The 12,175-nt window shown below is 31.3% G+C and overlaps 1 protein-coding gene across 2 annotated transcripts in view; it reads left to right on the top strand.

The window, feature by feature from the left end:
• LOC108685493 (TLD domain-containing protein 2) overlaps positions 1 to 12,175 on the top strand; it is a 151,684-nt gene that overhangs the window by 27,091 nt on the left and 112,418 nt on the right. The window contains exon 1 of one of the 2 annotated variants that reach the window (XM_018190310.1): positions 1,404 to 2,096. The exons of the other annotated variant lie outside the window; for it this stretch is intronic. Within the exon in view, the coding sequence (XP_018045799.1) occupies positions 1,954 to 2,096 (143 nt within the window). The 5' untranslated portion in view covers positions 1,404 to 1,953. Of the gene's footprint in view, positions 1 to 1,403; positions 2,097 to 12,175 lie in introns of those variants that run through there. 2 annotated transcript variants of the gene reach the window in all.

Genomic DNA, 12,175 nt, shown 5'->3' with positions numbered 1-12,175 from the left:
CACACACACACACACACACACACACACACACACACACACACACACACACACACACACACCACACAGATTTTAACTACGCTTATGAATGGGTTTTTTGTTCACGTTTCGTTATTATTTTGATGAGTGCGCAGTTCGCAACGAGCGTAGCGCGATAACGTAAAAAGATTAAAACATGTGGAGTCACGTGAATACATTAAGTATACGACATCGGTATCATTTTCATCGGTAACATGCCATGTTATTTCATTTTGCTACCGTTCGATTCATTTATCGTATGTAGACGTTTTTTGATTTCAATTCTTAATAAGAAATATTGTTTCAGTAATTAATTATAAATTAATTATTAATTATAAATTAAGTTAATTATAAATTAAGAAGCTTTATTACTATATACATATTACATCACGAATAATCGTAAAAGTACACTCAGAGAGAAAGACATATATAGTGGTAGCAAACTGCAATAGAGGTAATAACTATGAAAGTTTTATATGAGAATTGAAGTACACACACACACACACACACACACACACACACACACACACACACACACACACACACACACACACACACACACACACATACACGCGCGCGCACACGCACATAGTTGAATAAACTATTTTACAACTATTGTAACATTAATTTAATTCTACATGATAAAAAATTTGTATAGTCACCTATATATATTGCTATTGCTATTTTTCTCTGAGTGTAAAAAATTGCTCAATAAATTCTAACTACAAATACAAATTTTTTTCTAGTATGAAATTTTTTATTTTGCAAAGAAAGAATATAAATTTTACAAAAAGTGAGAAAGAAAAGTGGAGAAGAGATTAAATTTTTTAATCCTTTTATAAGACTTCATAGAAGGAGTTTTCTCTGGTTTGAACAATGTGCGCGTTATATTTTATTATAGTTAATTATAGTTCATTGACTATGATATTTAATTAATGAAATAATGCCTCAAAATTATTAAATATTATTAGTGAGTGAATATAAGTAGATTAAGATAATTAAATTTATAAAATACCATCAAATGTTTCAAATAATAATAAATTAATACTAGAATGATGATGCTCGATGCCATTTAACTTAACAAAATTAACAATATTTTAGAATTTTTACGTTTTAAAGCCCTTATCGTCTAATTTCGAGAATTTTATAAACACTTTTGAAATAATCTCTTATTGTCAGTAAATTACTTATTAAGTATGCTTAAATTCTAGAAAATTAAAATATTTATTTCGAGAACCCATATGAAATAGATTCGTATTAGTATTTCATTTTTTTCTATTAATTTTGGAAATAATCGCAACAAACGATCGTTCTGTCGAAGTGCATTCGCTATTACGCATTTATCAAAGAGTTACTGAATTTGGTTGCTCCTGTAGACTCGTGGTGTGCCGGGGATTTGCGACAATTGGCACCATGTCAGAAGTGAGACGCGGAGGGAAATATAAGAGAGGTGAGTGACGTCGCTGCCAACGGTCATCATCAGATGTCGTCTTGGCCGCGATTCGTTCGCGGCTCGTTCGTGTCTGCCTGTGCAGCTGATACGCTCAGCGACAAGTATAACGTCAGTGAAGTCCGATCGATTCGCTGATCATCACGCATCGACGAATTGCTGTTTGCATGTGACCCTGATACACGCGCGATAACCGCTATCAAAGTTCACCGAAGCTACGCTCGCGAGTGTTTTTCACGTTCCCAAAAAGGAACTTCGATTGTCGACGCGACTAATCGGACTGATCTTTTGACGCGCGGGTCGAGTTCTTTAAATATTCTCTAGATCTGGAGTAGGATCAGTTTCAAACAGCCACCCGAAATACGTCGGTCAGCGGCTTTGATCATGCCTGTTCGATGTGAAATGTGAAATTGTTGACGTGGAGAGATCGCGGGGAGTGTCACAGGTGTAATTGATTCGACGATCGACGTTATCGGAACGCGAAAGGTATGGCGTTATTCTCCGGTGGCGGCAGCGGTGCTGGTGGTGGCGGCGGTGGGCCACCTATTAAACCGGAAGATACCATCCCTTCCAGGCAACGGAGCCTCAAGGATCGGCTGCGAGAAGGAATCACTGGCGGATTCGCTTGGCAGTGAGTATCGCCAGCGTGATTTACGAAATGGAAATTGACAGGCTTCATTTTTAATCCGCATGTCCCCTCTACTTTACATCTCTTTGTAGTTTATTTTCTACTCCGCCTTCCTCATCAGCCGCGCGTAATTTTCTTCCACGCTCTTAAAGAATTTATCTTAGGACGTTATAATAAATGCTACTGATGATATTATCCTGTTAAATGAACTTTTTTACATGAAAATGAGATAAGAATTATAAGACTAGATGAAAACAGAATAATATACCCATACAGCACACAAGTTTGTAGCAAACATTGCTACGGCACATTGCAATAAACACAATTAAAACAAATATAAATATAAATAAATATAAATATAAATATAAATATAAATAAGGACTCTCAATCTTAAACAATAAAATAAAAAATAATAAAAGTTCAGATGAGGCTAATGAGTCTTAAGAGAATTCTAATTGATACGTCATATCGTACGTATACGAATTCATGTTCAGAAGAACGATATGTATCTAATATACAGTGTAACTTTCTTATTTAATTGTATAACTGTGAATCATTATTTTTTAGCTTCACTTTTTTTATTTCCCATGATTGAGTGTAATGAATACTGCATTTCTGCCAATCTGCAAGCAATGACTTGCTCTCAATGAAAGATTTTTTATTTTGTATTCGCTGAGGAAGACTCCAAAGGGAGTTGAAACGTTCGAAATAAAATGAAGATAACCATTAACACCTGAAGATTATTTGTTTGTTGAGGATTATTTTTCCTATCTCTTCACTTGTATTGGGTTGTCCGGAAAGTTCGTACCGATTTTGAAGGAAAATTGAAACGCAGAAGATTTAAATTTTTAATTTCATTTATTAAATTTAAATCTTTTGCGGCACGAACTTTCCGGACGACCCAATACAAGTGAAGAGACAGGAAAAATAATCCTCAACTATGACTCTCATTCTGCCTCATGAACGTATGAGCCTCATCTGAACTTTTATTATTTTTTATTTGATGTTTGCAATGTTATTGCGATATTGCTGGAAATGAACTGTATAGTATTTTTCTTATATGTATATATACCAGGAACTTGGACTGAAAGATTTTTTTCTCGATTCAGTTTCGGTTTAATAAAATATCAAATAAATGTTCCGGTTTTAGTTTCGGTTGTTTTTTATTAGTAAAGAAAACCGAAATCGCAAAAATTACGGTTTTTTAATGATTTTTTTCAGTTCTACTTACTTGATTTATTTTATTTATTCTTTAAGTTTGTTCTATTAGAAGAAGGGGAGAGGGAAGAGAGAGAGAGAGAGAGAGAGAGAGAGAGAGAGAGAGAGAGAGAGAGAGAGAGAGAGAGAGAGAGAGCGTTTACCTGTTCAATCTAGAGAGCCTAGTCGAAAAGAGATGTCAATTAATCACGTGACTCTGAATAAAAATTACGTAAATATTATTTTAGACATATTTCTCTCAATCCTTTTTTACAACTTATTTGATTCTTATGGATAGATCTTACTTATTACATAAAGTCCACATATGTATTCTTGAATTTCATGACTTAGAATAAATTCTAACATGGTGAGGAAGAAAAGAAATAAGAGAAATGCTAGTACCTTAAAAAAAGTTTACATTAAATATGTCTCGCGATCCCGCCAGATTTCTTATATTATATATATATGAGATGTTGGAGATATTTGTATTTTAGTTATTAAGAGAGCTGGCAATAGTAATATTAGATTTTGAACATTGTTGATTTGAATGAAGAAACGGGCAGAACAAAGATTAAGAACAAGGATAAAGATTAAAAATTAAGAACTGAAAAAAGAATCGAAAAAAAATCATAAAATTTTACTAGTTCGATTACGATTTCAGTATTATAAATTATACAAAAATTTGGGTTCGGTTCTGATTTCAATTCAATTCGAGTTCCTGATATATACTACTAGTTTATTAACTACTAGTTTTTTAATTAATAAACTAAGAGATATTTCTCTTATTTTTTAATTGCAATAAAATAATGGTTTATTTTGAGAAAAGTGTTTAAAAGAAGTGTTATAAGAAAAGAATTTATATATTGACGCGAGAATATAAAAGTACATAAAAAAAGATCATTCTTTTACTAAGAAAAGTGATAACTCAATTTATTTTTCTCCTTTTAAATAACGGTTATTTTTAACAGAGAATGTTTTCTTGATAATAATTTTAAAATATACTTATTACAAATTTAGAAAATTCATTATTGTATATTTAAAACAAGAATTTATTTTAAATATGATCGTGTAAATATGATATAAATATGATAAAGAATGCCAATAATCGGTCAAAGTTAGATATTATGAATACAATGTATATTCTTAATTTAAATTTAATTATCTCAGATATAACTATGCACTACAACAAATTCTTTACTGAATTAATTTATAGGGGGGATTATTTCATATATAAGAAATGTCCAAATGTTTCGGCGCAGTATCATATATTTATATTATTAGCGTCTCAGATCGATGGTGATTAATATCCGAATTTTAGAGTTACATCTGAGATAATTAAATTTAAATTAAGAATATACACTGTATTCATAACATCTAACTTTGACCGATTATTGGCGTTTTTTATCATATTTATGTAAGCATTTGTTTTTTTTTGAAGAATATTATAAGAATATTATAAATTGATTGAAGGAACGATTTTATAATATATAATAAGTATATCGAATATGTTTTAATTTAATAATAATCTCGATTGAAGTAAACTTATTAAACTTATTAAGATTCAGAATACATTTTGAATAAATTTAATGTTTGCGACTTACGATGGAGTTGCGGATATAGGAATTTTTGAAATATTTGAAACAAGTACTTATGTATAGTTTGTTTTTTTTTGTGTGTACGTTTTGAAAATTATGCTATCGTAAATTTATCTTTCAGTTTTTTTTTTTTGTTTAGTAAGTCTTGTGGATTTGCCAAATAGGATTTCGAGAGAGTAACAAAGTTGTTCTAGAGAGATCTTGTTTTGCGCTAGGTAGTTCTGTGTATCATATTATTCTTGTTTAAAACTTGTACACATTTTTCTAAATGAGTAAATCTTATTTTGCATTCAACTAAAATATTTTGTGATAATTTGATATTTAATATACTGTGTTATAAATTTTGCAACACAGTATATTGTGTTACACAAACTGTATTGTAATTATTTAATGTCGCGCGATTGTTCATACGATGTTGCGTCGGAAATTAAGTTAATATTGTAGAAAGCTTCATGAACTGGGCGCATAAGTTTTGCACGAGAATTTTTTTTCTTCGGAATATGGCGGTGTATGGCGCATGTTACATTATAAAATAAGGATTATCGATCATTTTAATAAATGAGCGGCGTGAAACCACCATTACCATAAGACCAGATAAGCCGGACTCTGTATAGTATAAAGTATACCCAGCAGATGGCGGTCGTAGGTATTCTGATTATTATCCACTTTTATAATACATTATCAGCTTTTTTCAGAAAAAAATGCTGATAACTGATGGATATGGGCATTCCCTATTGCGTTTTTTAAACAGTAACAAAAAAATTTTATTTAAAGTCGGCACGTCATGGACTACTTAAGAGCGATTTTTTTTATCGTAATTTTAATTTCGAAGTTGGAGATTTATGTAATAATTATAATAATAATTATATATTCGCTTGAAATTGCCAAATAGAATGTCAGGGAATTTCTTCCAATCTCTTTGTTGAGCAAGTATTGCGGTGGCATGGCCTCAGATTAATGATTTATTTGCTGGGCCTGCGATTATGCGACTCGCGCGCGCAATTCGTTATCCAATCTTTCGTGATCTGATTTCATTCCTTTTTTTGTCATATAAAATGAGAGGGAAAGTTATTAAATAGCCATCACCTATATAATGGCCGACGAACTCGCCAACTCGTTCCTCTGCACGACCCTGACCCTTCGTTCGCCGTTGGGCCAGCTTCACGTCCGACACTATAAATTATCCCGTGCTCGAATTCTCCAGGTTCATGTTTGTTTGCTTTATCGCCGGACCAGTGTGCATTTTTTCATCCTCGCTGTCTTCCGCAGCAGTTTCTTTTATAGAGCATTCAATTTATTTTTCCACTTTGAAATTCCGCGCGATAGATGGACCAATCGAACAATTCGCACTCACGTTGTTTGTTTTGTTATTTTTGCATGTTGATTAATACAAGTTGAATAACTTGAAAATTCTCTATGGAGTAGCTCGTATTTTTCTTATTTCATTTTTACATTGATTATTGTTTGGATATACTTGCATCAAATTAAAGTTGTCTTTTAAAAATCACATGGTATTATAGCATTAACTCTTTACGATCCGAATTATTTTTACTAATAAGCGAAATTTATTTGTTTTTTATTCTCAATTTAATTTAGATGATTAAATTAAATATGAAAGATTCTTATTATTTGGAGGAATTTATATATTTAAAAAAAAATAGCTCGATGAAAAAACTATGAAAGATTAATGCTGTACACCGGAAGAAATATTTAATACGTATAATATTTATGTTATTGATATGTGATTAACGAAAACTTTTTCATTTAAAAGATGTTATTCTAATCAAAATTTGATTAATCAATGAAAGTTTGAATAGATTTAATTTCTAGAAAAAACCATTAGGCAAGATTCCGCACTAATTGGAAAATTTGATTTTGATGAAATGAGTTAGATGTCACGTAACTTATAGTGTGATGAACAGAAGACATGTCATAGACAGAAGGCTCAATAATGAATAGAGCTTTCCGAGCTGGTGTATCAAAGGTATTAAGCTTGTGTTCACATGAGTACATATAGCTGAAAAGTTATCTATTATTTGAGCCTTGTGTCTATGACATCTTCTGTTCTCCATACTTTAAGTTATACATGAAAACTATCTCATTTCATCAAAACTCAATTTTCTATATAATTAGTGCAGAGTCTTTTGCCTGATTCTTTTTTAGGAGGATTTCAAATTATCTTTTATTATGACAAAATTAGCAATAAATGATATATATATATATATATATATGAGATTATGGAATAATAAACAAGAATAAATTCATCAATATTTTTGATACTGCAGCATTAACCTTTCACAGTCTTTTTATTGAGCTATATTTTTCAAATAACTTCCATTTACTATATTATAAGCTATATTATATACTACATTATAAGCTACATTATAAGCTACATAATTAAAAATTAATTCATTTCTGATTATATTAAGTATGGGAAAAAGTTCGTGGCGTTTTTTTAATGCCAGCTAACGGGAAAAACACCACGAACTTTTTCCCCACACTTAATATGTCACCAGAGATTCAATTTTCCATACAATCAGTACGAGGTATTTTATTTTATCTTTAACGTAAAGATGTGATAGATACTTCTGTATCTGTCTGTGTATAGATACTTCTTTTTCTTTATTAAAAATATAAATATTTTATTAACATTGTTTTCCGTTATTATCGATTTCAACGCATACGGTGCAATAAACTGCAGATATAGCGACACATTAGCCGCTTGTAATACATGTTATGGATTTCCGAATCGTGCCATGGATGCGACAGATACATTGGGAACAGACGACCAAAGACGTCACTTCCATATCCGGTATATGTATAATTTCGGTCAACGATACAGCCACTTTGTATAGATGTTACCTATATGACGCATATGTCGTATAAATAGAGATATCCGATAGATATATAGGTAGGAACAATTCGGCGTGTCGTTTAGCACGGAATAATTATCCGATGTCCCAATTTCACTTTTTGATACATACACGCGTTGAAGGTGGATTATCTCGCACATTTAGGGTATCTAAAAATACAAAAGATTTTTTTTATTTTTTGATCGTTTTATTAATAAGCTTATATTATTATAGTAATTCTCAAGATTTTAGAAATGATAATATTTATGTTAAAGGTGTCTACTTGGATGGCATTTAAAATTCCAAGATTTTAACTTTCATTAAACATTTTTGGATTTATTACTGACAATTTATGTTATGTCACATGTGTGTCGCGTGTGAGTCATTTGGAACAAGAATAGCGTAGGTTTTATAATGTTTATAAAGTTTATTTTATTATATGATTTTATACACAAAGAACAATTTTATGAACTTACATCAATGCTTCGAATAATTCATCATATAAATTGCATATATGCAGTTATGAAATATGAATGCTGTAAGAAAAAGTTTCGCTACTTTTGTACTTTTGTGATTTATTTCAGCTATTAATACCTTAGTTTTGATTTTATTAGTTCTTTTAAATGAAACAATCATAACATGAGGTGCGCTAAAGCAAATATATTACAGATTATATTTTTTATTTTTCAGGAAAAAAGGAAAATTGATTTTCTTGAAAATTATCGTTTAAAAAATTTTACAAAAAATTATCTCAACTAAAGATATTAGTAATCAATCTCTATAAAAATTATTACGTTTTCATTAAAAAAAATTGTTGTAGTTAAAATTTCGGAACATTGCAAGTCCAAGTAAAAGTATAAATGAAAATATTGTAAGTTTTGTATTATTTATATAGTAACTAAGGATGTATGAAAAGATATTAATATATAATAGAACATACACTTATAAATCATTTGTATACAACATTTTACAATTTTAGTACTTACAATTTATTTAGTACTTACAAGATACATTTTCTTGTGACATGCTTCATATATGTACCGACATTTTTTCGGAAATTTTTTTATGACCAGATAAATGATTTTTTTGTCATAAAAATGTATAATTTTTGAGGAAACATTACTATAATTATTAAAAATTTGAAATGCCTATCGAAGCTTTTATTGCTTTAAATATTTCAATCTTGAATTACTAATATACACTATATATGTATTTGCATTTATATATAATTGTGTTTTTCACATATGCGATTTAAAATAAAGATTCTTGATATTGTTTATAGTTATAATTATTTAGGCATATAAAAGAATTGAAACTATCTTTTCTCACGAACACTTGATATTGTCATACACGGAAAGAACGATTTTGCTATAATATTTAAAAATATAGCTACAAACAAATCTTACTTACAAATCTGAAAATAATTTAATTAGATTATCAAAATATTATATAGAAAAAAACTTAAGCAATGATGAACAATACTGCAAACAAATTTGACATTCTAGCAACTTGAGCGTTCTATATTATTTTGATAGTCCAATACAATTTATTTTTAGATCTGTATGTAGCTAAATTTTTAGATATCTCAACAAAATCGTTTTTTCCGTGTACGCTTTTAGCGAAAAGTTCTTCGCTACCCGTAGAAAAAGCTTGCTATACCTGGCCATCAAGGTCATGGTCAATATCGAGTTCAGATCGGTAACGAATCATCGATTGTTCTGGTAGGTCGCTCTTATATCGAGAGAAAACAAAGGAGCAGCCGACGCCGCCCCTTTATGTGAGGATGCACTCACATGTATGCATAACGACAGCGGCTGGGATGTGCCACCGCATCTATTGTTATCGAGTTGCTGTCTGTTATCGGATACATATGTACACGCGTATGTATTTATCATGAATACATACCAGCATACACGTATTCATATATACACAACCGTATGCAAAATGACCGCAAATTTAGATCGCATTCCCGAGGTCTTCACCTTCGAAAACGTTCGATTGATCTGTCTGGAAATATCGTTATCCTGATACTTTCATTCGTCATTGTAAACTATTCCTAATTATTACGATATTAAGAGAAAACTAACGCGGAACATGCATCTCGAAATTTTATCGCGAAATATCTTACTTTTCTTGTGTATTTCACATTTAAACCAATTATTTTTCTTCCTAATGAAATTCTCATAGTTTTTATTTCTAACGAACATTTAAAGTTATAATACGAACGAATTATTCATTTTGTTATTTCATTAGAATTAGTCCTTCACCTCGCTTCATATTATCATCTCATTATTACTCAAAGGTAAATAATCTCATTATAAATGTTACTTATAATGCTATCCTCATAAAACTCCTCGAAGCCGTCGATCTTTTTGCCTGAACAAATATTTATACTAAAAAGAAAAGAATTATTTTTCCATAGAAATTAGAGCTAAATATATTTCTTAATATCTGTAAAATCGATTTAATCGCATATATTCTTAAAGATTTTCATCATAAATTATATATAATTTCGAGCTTAAGATATTCTCGTCTGAAGCACGTCCACGGAATTACGAAATGCGAATACGTGTCCAAGATCCCTGCGAGCTAGAAGATTCTCTGCAGGCTTTTTCTGCGCGTAAAGTCCGAGATACGTCAGATGGCAACTGTAAGAAATGCATAGCCGCGTAAGCTGGTGGAAGTTTTCTGATTAAATTATCGGGTGCGCGTTCATTTCATACTTCCTGTTCGAACGTTTCTCCAAGCTGGAATCGACCGGCACGAGGAATCGAATTTACTGAGGGACAGAGCGAAGGATATGACGTCGCCGTACCCTACTTACCTATTTCGAACAAATTCTCCGGGAATCCACCTTGAGTATTAAGTGCGCTGTAAGAAATTTCGAGGATGTCACGTAGGTACTTTAAAACTTATTGCTAACTTGTGCACTTAGTGTCGTGAATTTTGGCGCTGAACGTCTCAATTGACTTTATGTGAAACTTATGTAAATACGTTTACACGGCGTGATTTTTAATATTGAAAATTCGAAAATACGTTTCATAAGTATTTAAGAGTTCTGATTTTCTTCCGTATATTTATTAAGCTAACTCTTTTACCTACTTTACAGTTTATTTATTATATTTTATTTTTAAAGCAATTTTTTTATAAGTCTCTTTACTTATCGTTTTTTATAAGCCTCTTGCAGATTTTTGAAATTAGTTACTGTTGGATGTTTGATATTTTGTTTTACGTTGTGTGACACCGTCCGTGAAATAATTCCGAAGGATATGCTCGTCCGCTGAATCTGCATTACAGTATTGTTTCTCAAAATATAAGAGAAGAAAAGGCGAAATAATCGGTGTTCTTGACTCAAGGAAAGTTCGCCCGCGCCATTAGGTAGAGATACTCTCTTCAGAAATCTCTTATGACGAGGTCATCGGGTAAATGGGTCAAGTAGGTTTACAAGCACTCGCCGCGTGTATTTAGGTATGCAGATTGCACGAGGCAATCGCGTTTGTGAAGCATCACTGTGCACGCGCTTGTATTACGTCCATTTACGAATTTACGCCTGGCTTTACTTAACTCCGCTAATGGCGACCTGCGTTATCGCGGCCAACATACGAGTCAAAGGGATATGTTTAACGTGATTCAATGTAAATCAGCGGAATGTTCAAAGTGAATCGACAACATTGAAGCGTATTAACATGCATAAAGCGCGTGAAAAGTACACCCAATAGCTTTTAAATTATCATCATCATGATTTAATATCTTTATATTTATTCTATACTTTTTAATTTTTCTTGGATAATGTTAATATAAAAGATTAAATAATTAATACTTTAAAATTTTAATTAAAAAAGAAAATTGTTTTGATGATTTATAAAATAATCCGCATACTTTTTCTAGAAAACTATTTATTCCACTGAGAGGGAAACATTATTTCTTTTGAAATAGTGAGACAATAATAAGATCATTACGAACAGAAAGTTTGAAATTAAAATGTGATTATTATGTTCACATCAATAAGATCGTTGTAGACATAATAGATATAATCAAGAAATTGTCGAGGTCTCTTTTTATCTTTTTTTTTTACGATACGTATAAGCGACAATGAATCTCTCTGAGTGTTTACAAGCAAACAGATAGCTTCGTCGAAAACTTTGTTCCGTATTACGTAAAACGGTGCTCGCACGGGACAAATAACAGTCGGGCATGATTAGATTAATTGGACGTATTAAACTAGTTTAGATCCGCGAAGCATGTACGTCTCTTCTTTAGTGCGCATAATCTACAATCGTAAAATCATATGTGCGTGTGCGCATTACATTGCATAGCTTCATGTTAAGGTATCCTCGCGAAATGATTTTAGCGTTGCATAAACACCCTACCTTGTTTATACAAAAACTACAAGCATTGGATGGATTGCAATGTTGATGTATAATTATTAAATTATTTA

The sequence above is a fragment of the Atta colombica genome, unplaced genomic scaffold (genome assembly GCF_001594045.1).
Source record: "Atta colombica isolate Treedump-2 unplaced genomic scaffold, Acol1.0 scaffold153, whole genome shotgun sequence".
In the NCBI taxonomy this organism is placed as follows: Eukaryota; Metazoa; Arthropoda; class Insecta; order Hymenoptera; family Formicidae; genus Atta; species Atta colombica.
Note: the sequence above shows the minus strand (reverse complement) of the source record. Positions and strands in the feature narration are given on the sequence as shown.